This window comes from Anoplopoma fimbria, chromosome 2, assembly GCF_027596085.1.
Source record: "Anoplopoma fimbria isolate UVic2021 breed Golden Eagle Sablefish chromosome 2, Afim_UVic_2022, whole genome shotgun sequence".
Classification (NCBI taxonomy): domain Eukaryota; kingdom Metazoa; phylum Chordata; class Actinopteri; order Perciformes; family Anoplopomatidae; genus Anoplopoma; species Anoplopoma fimbria.
In genome coordinates, this window is record NC_072450.1 from 15,111,864 (window position 1) to 15,131,117 (window position 19,254).

At 38.1% G+C, this 19,254-nt stretch overlaps 2 protein-coding genes across 2 annotated transcripts; both read right to left on the minus strand.

Annotated features, from left to right (window-relative positions):
• Window positions 1-1,008: 1,008 nt before the first annotated feature.
• LOC129102285 (serglycin-like) lies at window positions 1,009-6,681 on the minus strand. Its single transcript, XM_054612358.1, has 4 exons — window positions 6,499-6,681; window positions 4,498-4,639; window positions 1,938-2,230; window positions 1,009-1,660 (listed from the first exon to the last, which is right to left on the minus strand). Exons 1-4 carry the CDS (start codon window positions 6,551-6,553, stop codon window positions 1,554-1,556), a joined length of 597 nt encoding a protein of 198 aa, XP_054468333.1. The 5' UTR covers window positions 6,554-6,681; the 3' UTR covers window positions 1,009-1,553.
• A 5,275-nt stretch (window positions 6,682-11,956) lies between these two features.
• kifbp (kinesin family binding protein) lies at window positions 11,957-19,114 on the minus strand. The gene is made up of 13 exons (XM_054612675.1): window positions 18,619-19,114; window positions 18,144-18,242; window positions 17,407-17,486; window positions 17,136-17,194; window positions 16,698-16,822; window positions 16,319-16,412; window positions 15,914-16,026; window positions 15,400-15,549; window positions 15,080-15,154; window positions 14,273-14,435; window positions 13,922-14,096; window positions 13,651-13,836; window positions 11,957-13,146 (listed from the first exon to the last, which is right to left on the minus strand). Exons 1-13 carry the CDS (start codon window positions 19,072-19,074, stop codon window positions 13,008-13,010), a joined length of 1,914 nt encoding a protein of 637 aa, XP_054468650.1. The 5' UTR covers window positions 19,075-19,114; the 3' UTR covers window positions 11,957-13,007.
• Window positions 19,115-19,254: the final 140 nt, after the last annotated feature.

Consider the following 19,254-nt stretch of genomic DNA (forward strand, 5'->3'; position numbering starts at 1 on the left):
AGTTGTATAGTATGTGTATTTATTGTCTGTGTCTGTGTAGTTGTATAGTATGTGTATTTATTGTCTGTGTAGTTGTATAGTATGTGTATTTATTGTCTGTGTAGTTGTATAGTATGTGTATTTATTGTCTGTGTAGTTGTATAGTATGTGTATTTATTGTCTGTGTCTGTGTAGTTGTATAGTATGTGTATTTATTGTCTGTGTAGTTGTATAGTATGTGTATTTATTGTCTGTGTAGTTGTATAGTATGTGTATTTATTGTCTGTGTCTGTGTAGTTGTATAGTATGTGTATTTATTGTCTGTGTAGTTGTATAGTATGTGTATTTATTGTCTGTGTAGTTGTATAGTATGTGTATTTATTGTCTGTGTCTGTGTAGTTGTATAGTATGTGTATTTATTGTCTGTGTAGTTGTATAGTATGTGTATTTATTGTCTGTGTCTGTGTAGTTGTATAATATGTGTATTTATTGTCTGTGTCTGTGTAGTTGAGCTGCTGCAACACTTGAATTTCCCCCATGGGGATCAATAAAGGAATATAATAATAAACACTTAAGTTTAAAAATATAAACCCTTAAGTTTATATTTTTTTAAATAAAAAAAATGCGACAAAATATGTATTCTTTTTTTTTACATTCGAAAATAAAGCTTATTAGTGCTCTCTGGTGGACAAAATAACCACTAATACTAATATAATAATAATACTGCAGTGGTTCACATTATTGGGTCGTGCTGTTTAAAATAACGCTCACACTTTAAAATAGCTTTTTTATTCATCAGAAATAAAATTACCTATAATAATTTGTATTGTTATTTAGGATTTGTAATACATCACTTACATATTCTCTTTAGAAAAGTTTATTTATAAAAGTACATTTAGTTTAAATACTTATTCCTTTTTTAGGAATATCACAGCTATAAAACATCAAAAGATAATCTTTCATTACCTTTGTGAGTATAAAAGTCTAAAGTCAACTCTGTTGGCCCAAAAACTACCCAAGCTACCCAACTGACTGTGGAGTTACTTTATTAAACAGTTAACAGAAACTGTTGTTATAAATACTTTATGTTATTTCAAATGCAAATGACAAAGGGATCAAATTACATAAATAAATCTTTTTGTGTGTTATAAAGGAACACATGCCTCATAGTTCCAAAAAATGGTTGGAACCACAGCTGCACAGTGTAAGCAATGCATGGACAAAGGCGTAATCTTATTGAACTGGTATTACAAATTTAAAATTTTATAGTAAAAAGCACATTCCAACTTACACATTGTTTCCACAAAAAAGCGCAAATACAGCCAACAATCTAAATTAAAGTGTGTAAATTTCTCATTTATGCAGACCATTCTTTTACAATTTCCCCTGAAGACCCATCAATAACACTGAGAATATAAAAATATATATATTAGACTTTGTCAATCTTTGAGCAACCATGTTTTTACACCACCAGGTGGTGATAAACATTAGTTTTACTTTTTGAATCAACAACGTGGAAATAAAACAGATGCTAGCCTGGTATATGTTTCTTAGAGTGGGTGGGTGTACACAGTCTACAGCTGCAGAAAGTGGTCTTCTTTCATCTCCTGCTCTGCTGGTTTTGCCTCAGAAGCGTAAGACCAGCTTGGGAACAACCGCCTCATGGCCCTCATGTCACCATCTACAGCAGAAAAACAAGGACAGGTCAGACTACATGGAGCAGAAGAAGTTTCTTAGAGTGGGTGGGTGTACACAGTCTACAGCTGCAGAAAGTGGTCTTCTTTCATCTCCTGCTCTGCTGGTTTTGCCTCAGAAGCGTAAGACCAGCTTGGGAACAACCGCCTCATGGCCCTCATGACAGGTCAGACTACATGGAGCAGAAGAAGGACGATCTTTAAAACTATTGAATCGTTACAACTCAGGATCTTTTCCCTAAAAGATACCTTTGTTTAGCTTACCGTCTTTCTCTGCCCAGGACTCGCCAGAGCCTGTCTCACCGAAAGCTCGGTCTGCCATGAATACACCTGCAGAGCCTTCATAACCTCCAGATCCTTCAGAACCTCCAGATCCTTCATAAGCTCCAGATCCTTCATAAACTCCAGATCCTTCATAACCTCCACCTCCAGATCCATCCTCAGTCTCTGGAGGGGACTCCCCCTCTTCACTCTCCATCTGATTTTCCTCCTCATCCATCTCTGATTCCACTGCCTCTTCCCTTGGTTGACTCTCATCATCCTCAGGCTCGGCCTCTCTGGAAACACAATGTCAGATATTGAAAACGGTTGATGGAGTTTGGCAGGTTGTAGCTGTCTGTTTTTAGAAGTCTGTCCAACTTCATCGTATCAGTAAATAATATTTATGTTCATCTAAACCCATCATCAATGACATTTTCACTGCATATCAAACAAAAACAAAGTAACAACACTTCACAAATTAAACATTAGACACTCCATAAGCTTTAAAGATCCCATGCAGACATGTTTTAAGACAAAATACTTTAAATGAAATAAATTCTGTGATAAAGTTTTTCAAGAGGAAAACAAATTAATAAACTACTTTAACAATATTGAAATAGTTTTAACGCATTCATTCTCATTTTTCCTTGATTTATTAGTATGCAAATATTTTTAATTGCGATGGTTTGATTTCCATCAGATACTTGCAGCCCAATTGCACACATATAACTCTGCATAGCGACAAATAAGCCAGTTAAAGTAAGAAATGTACAGTTTCCCATTTAATTACTGTATTCTGTTTACTTGTAATCTGGTACTTTTCACACATGAGTATCAGACTAATGGGGCACATGTACCATTACAAAACAATAGACCAGAAGGAGCAGCCCACCGGGCGTCACAGCCCACTTCCTCTGAACACTTCCCTCTGACTTCCTGTTCAAGGCAAGCTGCAAAAGGGAGGGCTGCTGCTGAAGTCCTGGTGCAAGCTGATGTGGGAGGCCAGATAAGACTCAGGCTAACAACACAAAAAATCCCTCAGAATATTCTTCATTTTCAAAACTATCTATTGTCATTTACTCTGTATCCTTTCCGCTTGCTTCCTTCTGTCGTCTATACTCCTTGACCTTTTTTGCCTTTAAGTCTTTGATCCTAAATCACTTATGGAATTGTTGATAGAAGGGTCACATTCAAGTCAATATCAGGTGGACTTTTAACCAATTATATTGATCAGTCCAGGTAATCATATGATGGTAGAGCTCAGCAGAGTAGCATAAACAATGTGCTTTGGTGCATTGATGCCAAAGCAATCAGTCATCCACCTCTATGCTTCTTTGTGCAAATCTGCTGAAGAGGTCTGATCTGCATTTTTCTGTGGAACTCTTGTAATGTGTCAGTGATTTTACATTTAATTTACATTGTTATTTATGTGCAGACAGCTGATTAAATCTATTCAAGCCCAACTGTGTGATTTCAACAACATTTTAGCGTGACTGCAGCTGAATAAAGTAGAATTTGCGGTTTTCATTTCTGAAAAGTTTCCTTTTTTTAACAGTAAGTCATTAACTGATCGATGTCAGAGAACTCCAAAAGAGGAAACTGAGGGTTTAGACCAAGACTGAGATACAAACTTCCTTAGCAGTCACAACCATTAAAACACACACACCATATGTGCTAAACACACACACACACACACACACACACACACACACACACACACACACACACACACACACACACACACACACACACACACACACACACACACACACACGCAAACACACAATAAGTTTGTATGTATTTCGAGCTTTTGGCATATTTCACCTATAAATAAACTAAAATATTTGTTCTACTCTTCTTAATGACATGTGCATATAACACACAAACATCTATCCATAAAATAATCTGTTAATAAGTTAAAATGATACGTGTAGAATTATCTTTCTATTCTATTCTAATTCTCCCTATACTTCCGGACTATGAGGAAATGAAACAAAGCTACAACACCTTCTGTTTAAACTCATGTATACTCTTACTTCTGTACTACTTTTGTATTACTTCTGACAATTTGAAATTGACCATCAACTCTTAAGGTCTTTCTTACTGCAGATCTAACCTCCGTACCCCTCTTTATCCCTCCACGTTGTCTTCTATTTTGGCTTTTCTTGGCTACCTACCTTACACTTATATCCTCTCAAACACACACAAAAGACAACATAGGTTACAGATCCAATCCAGCATCGACATTTCAATAGTTAAAGTCTGTATTTATCTGACAACAGAATGCTATATTATCACTGTGATGCTTGTTTTGTTTTTCCAGACTCATTTTAACGTCAAAGTAAATTCACTGTTACAAAGACACTCACATTCGTCAAAGCAACTCACAGAGCAAGTAAACAAACACATCCCAAGTTTGCACACTGTCAGAGATATATATATACACACACACACACACACACACACACACACACACACACACACACACACACACACACACACACACACACACACACACACACACACACACACACACACACACTAACAGCACATGAATACTTACAGGTACTGTGCAGTTAAAGCAGGTAGCTTGGCTGGTAAGTCTGGAGTCCATGCCATTATTGGACTTTTTTGGGTCACACAGTTGGCCTTGTCGCCCTCTGGGTTACATTTCACAAACTTATACTCAGCAGTACTGGGTGCTCCTAGAGAGAGGGGATTTGGGTGTTAAATTTGTGTTTTCTACGCAACATTTTATGCAACAATTCACTTCCGTCAAAGTGCTCTTCTTGGGCAACATCAGGTTGCTCATATGGATCAGTTCAGTGTGACAATTAGGGTTTACTAGTTCCAGGTTTGAAGTGTTTCAGGAGATTACAACATTATTATACAACAGAGTAAAGTGGCGGTTGGCCTAATGGGCTTCACAAGGTTTATTTTCTTCAGTAATGTGTAAGAATAGGAAGTAACAGCAACACAGCTTTTTTTCTCAACACATTGCAGCAAGTTGATCATGAAGAGTATCTGATGCTAAAAACATTAACTGTAATTTTTCAACAATATCATCAGTGACTAAAATAGTCAACAGCTCTTAAATGTTTCATTGCTAATCATCTGATTGGGGGACCTTGACTGTTTTGATGATTCTTGTTTAGAATTCATTTGTGGACTTAATTTGCACAAGTACTTGTCCAAAATCTATATTTCCTGTTTTGCCCACACTGTTGCGCTATTGGAATTTATATAATTCATAAATGATATGTAAAAAAACCATTAAAAAGTTGGTGTGAAATGTCTGCATCAATCTGATACTACTGACAAAGGTAATCTTCCACTACCATCCACCATGCAAACATATATACAGTCATTTGCCATGCAAACAGATATACAGTCATTTAGCAGACGCTAAATGACTGTATATCTGTATAACTATTGATATCTGACAGTTGTATCAATGTAATTTAATTGGAAATGTGGGTGTTTTTAGATTGGTGTGTGACAAGTAGTTTGAAACTCGTGACAGTAAAATGGACGGTAAGAATGTCACTAAAAAAGACAAAAGTAGGCACATAAACTGATGATAATCCTTAGGTGTTGGTGTCAAGTTTGCATGTTATGTGACACCTATAATAAAGTAAGATCATTTTTATCATTTCATTTTTAACCTTAATTCTTTTGCCTACATTGATAATTTAGGCCTTTTGTAATTGGCGAAATCCAATATTTACAAAAAGCCAAAGCAACAGGTATTCTTCTTTAATTTGTTTTTCTGTTTAGATTTAAATTAACCTTATTAGTTACAACACATGTCCCCAGAGTAGACGAATATTTCGGATATTGAGGGTTAATAACTAGTCAAGTAGAGTCTATAATACTACTTTATTTAAAATCATTGAGTAGAATTAGATATAATTCAGCATAAGTTTATCAAAAGATTGTTATTTTTCTTTAATCGGGTTTCCCCATGCAGTTTTCTTCCTCTATATGAAAAACGACACTACTTGTGTCATGGTACTGAGAGTCCAAAAAGCCCCCACAGCTACACCGACAGTCTCCCACAAGACAGAAACTTCACTCGGAAACTGAAATGTCTTTCCTCTTTCCGATGTAATGTGAACTCGATCGGAAAGCTCCCACGTTTTCTCCCTTGCGAACCTCAAAATATTGTTTTTTTTCCCCCTCTTCGTCACATGTTATGATAAGAAACAGATAGTTTGGAGTCTTTAAAGTTGTGTTTCCTGCGCATGCCATCAGCTCAGCAGTGAGGACAGAGAAACCTGACTTTGACGCGTTAGTCGTGGATCTTACGGTAACTCCGTTATGATGACACAGCGAGTCAAATAGTGGAACTGTTCCCAATTTCACTTGTCAATCAAAGACCCCTGGAGGCCGTCAGACCCCAGTTTGGACCACTCAATGATCTGATATTGGGAGGATATTCCGGGATCTTCACGTTGGTACACTACAACCTGTCCACATAAAGTCGACATGAAGTCTGTACTGCGTCATGTACCTCCGTCACAAACAGTCAACAATAAAATGTACAATAAGATTTTCGACTTACCCTTTGAGTTATGTAAGGCGAAGCAGGTGATAACGAAGAACAGAAACAGTTTCATCCTCAGCTTTGTTTTTCCTTAACAATAACACCAAGGAAATAAAATAAAGGTGTGCCTTGTCAACTTGAAACTTCTTGTGCTCTTGGTGAAGATGAAGTGTTGCACTGAGCGCTCAGACAGCCAAACTCCCCCTAAGAAGAGCTCAGCCCTTTCAGTGCGTCATGGTTTCCTGAAGGCTTTTTGTGCCGAATAAGAGGCTGAACATCCTCAGTGGAAACTTTCGCATTAGCGGCCTCAAATATCAGATATCAGGTCTGAGTTTGCGTAACTGCACGCTTCGGAAATACCAGAAGATTCAATCTGCGTACCTGATAATATCGATCGAGAGGAAGCGACAATTTGGCTTAATTGGCTGCGGACTCGTTTTGTAGTGAGATAAGAAAACTATGAAAGCTTCTGCTTTTTTTTTTTTTTTTTTTTTTTTTTTTTAATGATTGCAATTCAATTTCTTCTTTTATAGATCTCTTCAGTTCATGCAACAAGCTATTTTCTGTTCTCTTCTCATGTGTGTGTGTGTGTGTGTGTGTGTGTGTGTGTGAGAGAGAGAGAGAGAAAGGGGGAGAGAGATAGAAAGAGAAAGGGGGAGAGAGATAGAGAGAGAAAGGGGGTCTACTTGCGGTTTCAACCAGCTTAAATTAGCTTTCTTCTAATTTCAAAAGTCTAAACTGAAAATGGAGAGAAATACAACCATGCAGCAGCAATGAACTGCCTCAAGAACTGTGCTCTTCTGTGGGTAACACAAGGAAAATAAATTATTATGTGGGAATGTAATAAAATCTGCATGCTTTCATGTGTCTGCTGCTGTTTTTCCATTTATTTATTTTTTTATACTTCTCCACATGTCTTGCAGATTTTTGTCTGCATGTTTGTGTTTATTGGTGGTTGATTGAATCAAGTGCATTTATGCAGTTCTGGACTTAATTAGAGTTTTGATATTCTTTAGTGTTTGCATCTTCTACTACCTTATCTTGCACTAGAAATGTTCTACTTTTTACTCGACTACTGTGCTTTTGTTTGCCAGCTAGAGATATAAGTTTCTTTGCAAAAAAAATATTTTGCATATGACATTCACGCTCAGCTAAATACAAGGTATTTTGTGGATTAAACTGCCCAAATAATGCATGAATCAGTTTAATGAACTTCCCCCTCGACCACATTAAAATGTTGCTTTCTCTTGAAATGCTAATAATAATAAACACACTGAACCAGCCATATGTGGCATAATGAGTAGTTTAATTTTGATACTTTCAGTTCATGTTGCTGCAAATACTTCTGTACTTTAACTTAAGTCAAATGTTCAGTGTAGGACCTACTTGTAATGTAGTATTTCTATATCGAGGTGTTGTCGCACTCAGACTTTGGTAGGAGATAAACATGTTTCCTCCACCACTCTCGTGTGTTGTGTTTATCTGTGTTTCTCTCTTCCTGTGATGAAAGTCTGTGCTGGTAAACACGAGTTGAGATATTTTAAATGTGGAACACCTGGTACGTCCCGGTGCCTCAGGCAGATTAACCGTATTTATCAGATCAACTCAATGGTGATTCAGAAGTTATTCTCACGATACGGCAGGTTGGAGCTGGAAGAGGATGACATAAAACTCTACTGGCAATTTCTGGCAGATTAAAAAAGTCCAATACTTCTAATGCAGGTGTTTTTGGAAGGAGATCTATATTTTAAAACACAGGCTTCGATTGAATCGGTGCACTCTGTCCCTACAGACAAACATCAGAGAAGGATTTTTTGTAACCCTTTTTTTCTTCTATCAAAAAAGAAAGGACATCAAAGAAAGCACAAGAAAACCTCTGCAAGGTTGGGCTTTCTTTTAGTTGGTCAAGGTATTTGAAAGATTAAACAATATTCTCTGGCGTTCAACTGGTGTGCAGTTGTACGGCGTCATCATTAGAAAACAAATCCAGTTTGTAAACAGTGATAGTCTACATATATTATGTATTATTTGTATTCTGTATCTGCTTCTTCCAACCCTAAATTGAAAATATCACTTTTATATTGACTGAAATATTCAAACCCATTTTTTAAAGCCGGACCATAACATTTTGTTGAAATTTCAAATTTATTTAACACGATGTCACACTCATTTTCCTGTTGCAAACATATTGACAAATTTTGTTTAAACTACATTAAAATGTAAAACAAAGTTCAAGGTTTAAGCAGTTTGGCTTCATAACATGCATTCATATTGATGCACCTGCTGACTCATTAAATCCATGAACACTCGAATTCTTAGTAATTGTTGAGTGTTGGTTTCATCAGTTATTTGATGTATGGTGGGAGGAACTGTAATGCCATCGCATACCATCCTCACCCTAAATGTTTATCACAGGTTGAAGTGTTACTACACAACAGTTTTTCTCAGTTAGCACTACTTTAAAGAGAGAAGCATTGAATGAAAGCTAGTCTAAACCAGATTCTCATCTTTAATTAATGTTTGGGTATTTCTCCTTCGTCTGGCTTTTAAAACTCCCCTCTTAATACTCTTTTACATTTGATTTATTTTCTCGTTTCGGTTGTGTGGAACCAGAAGGAGCTGCTCACCCTGCATATAGACACACACACACACACACACACACACACACACACACACACACACACACACACACACACACACACACACACACACACACACACACACACACACACACACACAAACATCTTAAAAGACAGTTTATTGTACAAACTTTTGTATAATAAACTGTGGTTTAAGATGTTTGTGTGTGTGTGTGTGTGTTTTTGTGTATGTGTTTTTGTGTATGTGTTTGTGTGTGTGCGTGTGTTTGTGTGTGGAGGCATGGCTGGGCAGGCTAGTGTGTCATTTCCTGAAGGAAGGTGATAGCAAGTGATGTTACCACTTCCTGCACCATCGTACCAATGTGTCAGCTGAAACACACAGTTCTCACTCTCCCTCCGGTATTCTTTTCTTCATCTCTGACACAGACAATAAAAAAGGCATGACAAGGAGGAAGAAGGAGGAAAGAAGAGGAGTAAGACCACGACAGTCAATGAGAGGAAATGGTATTCAGCCCACAGAACCTTCTGTGGTTTACAAGAACTCAACAAATATTTGACAGAATGCTGACAGTAGCACACATGCAAACACACACACAAACACACGCAAACACAAACAACACACACACACACACACACACACACACACACACACACACACACACACACACACACACACACACACACACACACACAAACACACACACACGTAAACTGTGACATATTTATGAGGCACATGTACCCACTTACACAAGCCTCTCTTCTAGTCTCTCCTCTCCAATATTCAAGCATACAAAAACACTAAAAGGCCTTTACAATCACTAATATCTGAAATATCATGTTTGATACATGTTTTTGTTTCCATGCAGCATCCAGTATGTCACTGCGTCTATTAAGAGTCAGCCTTCAGAGACAGCTTGGTTTCCATTCCGAACCTTGTCACAATACGTGGGATTCAAGTCTGTTGTCTGACTTTATGGCAGTAGAGGCCACACTTTTTTTCCACGTATATGCAAACACAACAGGGTCATTTCTCAAGACTGCAGCAGACCAAAGTGACAGTGAAAATACAAGACTTGTCTGGACTCTAAAGAGACCATTGTGAGTGTATTTCACAGGTCACATAAAACAAGCTCTACAGATGGCAGCAGGCCAACAGCTTTGTAACTTTTTTGTTTTTAGTGGGAACTATGCAGGGAATATATGTTAGCAATTTTCAATATATAATTATTATAACCTTTATTTAACAAGGCAACTCACAGATATCAAGATCTACTCTGTAAGAGAAGCTTGAGAACAGCAAAAACAATCACACTCTTCTCTAAAAAGTTCCAAATTAATAACTTTCAATTCGACCAATGGGATCAGACATTCAAGTTTTATAAATCATTTTTATGTTAAACTCACTTTATGTCTGTGCTTATTTTTTCATAAAACCAAAAAAACAGCAGGTAGTTTGATTCAGTTATTCTTGGCTATTGATCCAAATTAATCTTACAAAAAACTTTCTGTATCAGTTTATATAGTTAGCGTTAGATATTCCAATTTGAAAATGAATTTACTGTCAATCTGTATGTGTATTCTGTGTAAGGGTGGATTTTCCAGTAAACTCTCTTTAGTTGCCAAGAAAGCTTAGCCTAGTGGAAAATAATTTACAGCACATTCATTTCAAGTTTCTTCTGCTGAGCAGGTATGTCAATACACGTTTTGACAAGCATCAGAAAGGTTATGGGATCATAAATGAAAGCAGGTTATGATGCATTGACAATTTTTTCCTTTTGTTGCCATAAAGTTATATAACAAACTGCAATTTTACGACAATCAATATTTTGACTTTCATTGGGTGTGCCTGTTTTTGTGTAGGAGGGTGTGTGTTTGTATAAATCATTTTATGTCTTTTCTCTGTAACTTTAGTCAGACCTTACTGTTTTGATGGAGAAACTACTGTAATAAAGACTTAATGTGATGATGGGTGTTTTGTTTGGGAGCTTCATGTTTACCCGTCATTTGTTCCTTTGACAGAACTACAGAACTCAATACGAGGTGACAGATTTGTTCAACCTTGGCCCACTTGGACATGGGTGGCTACGATGGTGATGAATCCTGTCACAATGGTGTCAGAAGACTTGACCACGCATCTGTCCAATAGATCAGACACACTAGAACAGCTTCACCACAAAGCCATGACAACCTCAAGACAATAAGCATTGACTAATGGTTATTTGGAAATTCGTCATGCATTTGACCAAATATGACATCTGTTGCACTTCCACTTCCTAAAAGAACTTGAACTGAATATTAAAAGTCGCTGACATACTCAATAATATAAAGCATTATAAAATCAGGGCCCTCCCATGGAACTCTTTTGAGTTTCTTTTCTTGGGACATTTTACTATTAATATGAAATGTCCCTTTATCTCTGCCAGCTGTGACATGTGTATAACATTTTTACCCAACCTAGATAAATATACGAAACATTATAACAATATGGGGAACATGCAGGACAAGACTGTGGGAGACAAACAACATAAAGACTTAACTAAACAAAAAAGATGTAAGCTGTGATATAGTGCAACTTTTACAGAAAATCTTCACAATGTCTCAGTCAGTTTAAGAGATAATTTGGTTTTAGTAGACACCCTTTCAGACATTTCTCTGGATAAGTTATTTAATAGACTGGGGAAAAAAAGGTGGTAAAGCTCACTGGGCCTCAAACTGAGATATTTTAGCTTTTTACTTTGATCCCACAGTCATTAAATAAACTTGTTACTTCAGTTATGTGGAAATATGCCAGAGAAAACACAGACAACCCATTTTAAACCCGGCTTCTCTTTGCAAGACAAAAAGCAAATATTGTGTTTGTGACATAAGTGTGTATTATTTCATTGGTTTATTTATATTCCATACAGTATCTGCTGTGCATAAAACAGGGTGACATTTTGATCCCTAAGAGACAGGAAGACAACACAGAGGTTCAACCGGATGAGGCTGGCATCATGCAGATTATTCATAAACCAACATTGTTAAGTCCACTTAATGTCTGTCACCAACACAGTTGTTCTGACGATAAGCCGAACAAGCATCTCAGTTTTAAGGCACAACAACAACCTGTCTGTAGTACAAACTGAGCCAACTCAACTATTTGTACCTCTGGCTGCCTACGTTTATTACCATGGTTACACTAGCCATGGTTACACCATAGGTCTTCACATTTGTTTTACCATCAGAGACATATAGTAGCTGAATGAATTGAATTTTAATGTGTTAAAGTGCTTCACACAAAATAAAGCCACATTACATGAAAACCAATATGATTAACAATAGAAAACAAGAATGAGCGAGACAGGGATCACAGAAGATCGTGACTTAAAATAAAATGAAACAAAATTAAATAAAAAAATCTGTTATGTACATATCCACCACAAGGATTATAAGGTGACTGTCATATTCCAAGCAGCTACTTTTTTCATGCAAAGGGAGCGTCTGACATTTTAGCGATATACTTAGATTTCTTCTCACCATTCTGGTTGGCAAGAATTCATCAATGTGAAGACAAAAACAGGTCTAGATCAATAGATTCAAAGTGTTTTACAATGACTTCATAGTACTATGAGAAATATATTTTCATATAGATTTTGAAGAGAGTATATTTACTGTGCTATTTGAATGAAATTTTAGTTACCACACATTTTACTTCACGGAGGAAAGCACATATGTACCGCGTGTTATGGGTTCAAAGGTCGTGTGTAAGCAGCATACTGACTGCTCAAAAAATACACAAATAAGCAAGGAAGTCTGCCATTTAGTTTTTGTAATTATTGGGAGTGTCCATGGATAATAAAGGTGGCAAATTTAGATTGATTGCCTGATTTGGATGGGTTTAACTCGATCAGGAAAGCCAAATAGTCAGTCAGTGAACAGTGACGTTCTTCAGTTGTTTAAAACCATCTTTGCTTTGAGGCGGTTGATTTTGAGAGGGAGGAGGCCGACCATCTCTGAACTCAGCTCCAGCTCCGTCTCCACAGCGGCTGCAGCCTCAGGATGGGCCTCACAGTACTGCACAATGTACCTAGAAAAGTGATGGTCAACACATTTTACAGATGAACAACATACCGACAACAACATATATCATTTCAACGTCTTTTAATAAAATATATTTTTATTCCAAATACCTGTGTCTTTAATTTGTCCTTCAAATACTTCTACATTCATTAGGAGTGTAGGACTATTACATATAAATAAATGTCTGTTACATTCAAGCCAAACGAGTTCACGCAATGCTGATTAATCCTATCGCTGCAAAGAAACCTCTCTTTATTTCTCACAGTATGTTGGAGTTGGGTGTCTGGAGAATGTGTCAACTTTTTACTTTAAAGCCTTACTCTGCACACCAAGTTTCTTTTTTTATGCGGAGCTTCCATTCCATTTCTAGTTTCCGCCATACTCCTAGCTGCTGTTCTGTCGCTATGGATTGTCCAATATGATAATTACTCTCACTGCCAGAGGGGGAAGAAAAAAGTTCCACATTCCAACTACTGTTAACTACAATAAGTTAACAAATATATCTTCTTACTTGTAGTGTTCCAGAGATTTGTCGAGGTTTTCCAGCTGAGCAGAGACTGAAGAGCTGATCAGGCGGCTGTGGAGTCGGGCCACTCTGAAGCGGGCCACTAAAGCCGGTCTGAGCACCTCTTCCTCCAGGTGCTCTGGAGGCTTCCCCTCTGGAGAACACAGAGAGTCTAGGAACATCTGGAAGTATCTGGAGAGGAAAACAGAGGACTTAAAATATCCATTTAAAAAATATATAATGCACAGAAACATATGGGTCATTCACACACACTCACTTGGCAGAGGCAGAGCAGAGATGGTTGAATTTCTTAATGGTGTGGCTATCTAGAGACTGGGAATCATCTTGTCTGTTGGCCAGTGCCAGTTTCAGGTCCATCATTTCATTGTAAATCTCAGCCAACTCAAACATCATCTGTCTGCGGATCATTAGGTAATACCGGGAGTTCAAGTCTGTAGGGAGAATCAGAGAGAGAGTCTGATTTAATCAATTATGTCACCTTGCATGGACATTCAGGTTGAACATTGACAAGTTGTTTTATTTAATCTTTTTCTACTGAAATCTATTTTTTGGGAAAATATTCAGAGAGACAAAAAAAGGAAACTTATGAACAAAGTTAATGCAGTACCATTGCAGACTGGCTCTAGCATGTCAACTCTGCGTTTGTGCATTTTGCAGCGTCGCTCCAGATCCTCTTCATAGAAAGCAAGGCCCCGGAACAGAGCACTGTGATCCTGCAAGATCTCTATGTGGTCCGTCACATAGCCGTCCATCTGAAAATAATCCTTGGCCTGCAAGAGTGAGTGAAAGGATGGGGACAGTTTACCATGTTTAGCAGTTAAAAACTAAACACTGTGGGTTCAACCCTTGGGACATTGGTTAAAATGTAAAGCTGTCTGGATGAAGAAAAAGGATGAAGGACTTCTAGACCAATCAGATTCTTCTGTGGGGTAACTCTGCCATTATTACCAGCTCAACCTTATACACCAGAATGACGGAGTACATTCGTTTCTTGAAGTGAATATTTGTAGACAACAATATAGTTGAGGAACAATAAAGTGGTACATGTGTAGTTGAGAACATCTGTAGCTATATGCTTGGTACATTCACTGCTGTGTAAAGTCAAGCCCACTGAAGTTTGTTTAAACAGCCCAACATCACATACAATATATCAATGTGCCTCATCACCTACAGACTGCAATGGCAGGTGAATAAAAACAGCAAAGCACAAAAGCATCTGTTTGCTTCTTTTTTTTTGTTTATTCATTTTAATAACTGCTGGTATGGTGATGACTTCAATGACTCGGCTCTAACTGTGTCTGATTACTTGTATAAGAGTGTTATAATTGATGATAAGAATTTCTCAAATACAGTTCCAGTGTTTGTGTGTGTGTGTGTGTGTATGTGTGTATGTGTGTGTGTGTACTGTGCATACCTGTGTGACATAATTTTGTCCCACCAGAAAAACAGCTCTGGCCTCAGTGAAGTCCAGTGGTAGCAAACAGCGCACCTGGAAAATAGAAAGCAGAGAGTTTGATCTTATCTGCTACAAACAGTATAGTATATAGTAGTCTTAAATCTTAAATCATCTATTACTAATACATGACATTAAAAAAATTGTTTTATTAATAACTGGAAGTCTTTCTGAGGCTTCTGACAGAGATTATACTGATGTATGATAAAGTGTAGCAGTATAACATTATCCTATTAAACATAACAAAATTACATTACTAGTAGCACTAGCAGTTTATAGACCTTCTCTTCCAGACTAGCAATGGAGTCAAAGGTGTCCTCAGAGCCAAACAGCAGAGCGCTCTTCCTGCCCTTCTCTTCCTCCTCCTCTTCACGTCTCCTCGCCATCTTCAACTCTTCTTGACGATCAGTGTCGAGCTCCCCAATGCTGTCCTGGTCACAAACACACATGTGGACGCATATTTTAAGAGTCTCTCAATACAATTGTGTATTTCTAAGCCAAGGAACACTCAAACATGTCGACATTTCAACAGACTTAAGTAAGTAAACACACCGATATACAGATACCACAGCCGCAACATAAAAGTTTTCAAATTATTTTATTAAGCATCATCTTTGGAGCTACATTTTTGGTGGAAACTTGTTTTTCTGCTGATAAAGTTGAGTTTTTTCTGGGTGTTCCTTTTTCTTTCAGCCATGGTGGCTTTCACTGTTCATATGAGAGGTGTGGACTTGAGTGTTAACATTTTATTAATAGCCACGAAAGAGTTACAACAAACAAACAGCCATGCCGTACCTCTAGCAGCTTCTTAGAGTCCTGCAGGAGGTTGAGACAATATTTGATCCAACATCTTGCAATCTCTGCTCTCTTCTGTCTGAGCTGCTCCCTGAGCTCACTCTCTGTCTCACCTGGGTCACACAAAGGGAGAAAAATATGTTAAGATATGCTGGAGAAGATGGAAGGAATTATTGATATATCTGGATGAACTGAGAGGGAGTGAAAGGGAATGAGTCAGAGAGAGGAAGGGAGGTAATAACAGAGGAAGGGAGGCAAGATTGGTTTTGCAAGTATTGCAATGCTTTGCAAAACAGTTTTGTTCACTCCCACCTGACTCATTACGTCTATAGAATGCAAGGGAAATAAGTAACTAAATATGTTTATATTTATGTGTATTAATTAAAGAATTAGAAAGACCCTTACTCTCCTGTGCTGCGGCTTCAGATGGAACCTCTCCTGCCAAACCTGATATGACAGTAGCTGCTGAGAGGCAATGTCTGCCTTCCATGTATCGGCCCTGGAAATCACACACAAACACCTCTCTATATTATTACTGAAAACAAACTGTGACAGTGCTGGTGAACCAATAGGGCAGATCTTACAAATATATAGGATTTCCACAACCAAACTTTTGGAAAGGTAATCAAAATCAATTGGCTGACAAAACTTAGTAAAAGCAAAGAGAACAGATTTATTTCTTTAGATAGATTAGATCATTTTGGATGTTAACAAGCAAAATCTTTAAGATGTCAGGTTTTAAATCAAAATTTTTTTAATCAATTTAAATTAATAAGGGCCCTACCTTAGTGATGTAATACTGTGATAGTGTAGCAGCATTCAGAGCCCACTCCATTGGACTGAACTGATTTAACTTTAACTGTCTCTGCAGGGTGCTGTGGCAGTAGGTGGCCGCACGCTCTGTTTCACCTGGAAGACAAAACACCACAGTTATTATTACTACCATCAAGTTAAGCTAAACATTAATATTACAAGAATCTGTTTTTTTTTTATATTCACATACATAAATATGAATCAAGTTTAGAAGCGTACTTCAGAAATGGCTCAAAAATGAATCAAAAAATCTACTCAGATAAAAATGGATGTCAATGGATTATAAATATGTTTTAAATTCTCTATACATAAATATTATTGAGTATATTTTACATTTGCTTTAAAGTATTTCATTTACACAAGCCAAAAATAAGTACTGTTGTGCTAATTGAAAACAGGTCGGACTCACCAAGGTTTTTATAGACTTGAGCAAGGTAATACATTGAGTGAGTGTAGGCCAACTCAAACCTGAGCAAGAAAAGAGTAAAGGGGAGAAATGATATATGGGACAAGGCAGAGCATAATTGACAAAAATACAAATCTAACTCGGGGTTTGCTGAATGAATGACCACGTTCATGCAAACTTTGGGCCAATAGTATTAATATAAATAGGTGGGAAGTCTGTAAAAGTTATGTGTATGTGGGACTTCTGTATGGGGAAGCTAGAGTTTACAAGTTACCTCTTGGTCCTTTCTTGATGGGTCAGCAGGTTCTCCTCAGTAGTGAAGTACTCTGTCATATCAGTAGGTGGACTCCCATCCTGAAAAAACACAACAACCACTATACTAAACAAATACTCTTTTTTTCTAGCTGTTGCATGAAGCTACAACACTTGTCAGTCAGTCAGTTTGTCTTTTGAATGCCGGTGTCAACATTTATAGGAAGTGACACATATATGGCCAACAATAAAGCTTCATACTTAATTTCTCCCTTTTTTTGCTACCTGGTGCACTGTATTCACAATCCATCCTAATTTCAGGGAAGAAATACATTTTCAAGCATTTTGTAGCACTGGCCAAACATTCTGAGAATTCAGAAAAAATGCAATGTCAACAGCACAAACACATTTTTTTTTACTAAAAATAAAACCCCTTTAATACCCTGCCTTGCCTCCTGACAATCAGGTATATTAAGGACATGTGACACTCCACTTGTCGATGGTGAGGCAAAATGACGATGATTGATAAGTTTGCAAAAATGTAAATTTACTTCTAACTACAGTGTACGCTGTCAAGTGTTTGTCATGATAGTCAGATGAAAGACGAGTTGCGAGACTATGAAGAAGCTGGATAATCAGTCAGGCAATAAGAGGCAAACAGTTGCATAGCAGTCATGTTTTTTCTTCCTCTACAGTCTCTCCTGCCCTGTCATCATTCACAAGTTTCAAGTAAACAGTCGCACGGGTCACCAACCTTACCTCCTTCATATAACGTTGGTAGATGGATTCAGCTGTCTCAAGGAATCCCTGAGACGTCTCAGTCTCATCCCGGCCTGCCCACAGGATACCCAGCTGGTTCTGACAACACAACACATCAAAACAAGAGCAAGTAATGATCAGCATCATCTGAGCATCCACTACATTAACTGAATCATAGAATTATTAATGCAACTGATGGGCTGTGACAATTATGGCAACAAAAAACAAAACAATAGTAGGATATTAAGACTGTAATGTATGTAAAAGGGGAACATATGCAAAATGATTTTCCACAGGCCTATGATGCTACTGAAATGGCATTATTGATCATGGCACTGCCAATTTTTGTTGTGGTTTATTATGGTTCATCCCTAGCAACTCGTTCACAATACATTATATGTTTTTCCCATATCATTGCTATAACAAACATTTAGCTTTCTAGCAGTACAGAAGGATGAGTGAACGTCATCGTTACCCTGACATGGATGAACAGCGACACATTGTCCGAGGACACGCTGCATCCCTCCAGCAGCTTCATGCAGTTCATCAGGTGCTCCTGCCCGGCTGACAGCTCCTCCGTGTCGACATGGTTGACGCCCAGATAGTACTCCACAGCCCCGAGCTTAGCGGCCCGCAGCCCGGCCGGCGAGTCGCCGCTGAAGCCCCGGCCGAACAGGTCCTCCGTCTGCCCGTCCACCGGGGGCTCCGTCGGCCGCTCCTCGCCGCTCTCCGCGCCGCTCTCCTCCTCACCTTCGCCGGCTTCGAAACTCTTGAGTGCGCAGTAGATCTCCCGGAGGATCTCCCTGGCCTTGTATTTGGAGCGGAACGGGTCATTCTCGGGGTCATTTCGTGATTCTACTACAGTGAGGTTTTGGGCGTTGGTGAATTTGTCACACACAGCTCTCCACTCATCGCTGCTCACAGACGCCATGTTTGTCTTCTTCTGTGTCGCTGAACTACGACTCTCACAGCCGGGCTCTTTTTGTTGCATCACTGCCCCCTGCTGGAAGTACTTATGTTATCTCTTTATTTGTGAATTTAAAATTTATATTATTTCCATCACTGCATTTCTACCAAAACAACGTCCGATCATCACAGACATGTATTTGAG

Bases quoted from the DNA above. Each gene is read 5' to 3' on its own strand.
- LOC129102285 (XM_054612358.1), bottom strand. From the start codon at position 6,553: ATGAAACTGTTTCTGTTCTTCGTTATCACCTGCTTCGCCTTACATAAC. The intron at 2,231-4,497 runs GTAAGTATTCAT...TTGTGTTTCCAG, and splicing joins GCTTTAACTGCACAGTACCT to AGAGGCCGAGCCTGAGGATG. The intron at 1,661-1,937 runs GTAAGCTAAACA...TTTCTGCTGTAG, and splicing joins GTCCTGGGCAGAGAAAGACG to ATGGTGACATGAGGGCCATG.
- kifbp (XM_054612675.1), bottom strand. From the start codon at position 19,074: ATGGCGTCTGTGAGCAGCGATGAGTGGAGAGCTGTGTGTGACAAATTC. The intron at 17,195-17,406 runs GTAACTTGTAAA...TTTCTTGCTCAG, and splicing joins CATCAAGAAAGGACCAAGAG to GTTTGAGTTGGCCTACACTC. The intron at 16,027-16,318 runs GTAAGGGTCTTT...TGTGTGACCCAG, and splicing joins TGAAGCCGCAGCACAGGAGA to GTGAGACAGAGAGTGAGCTC.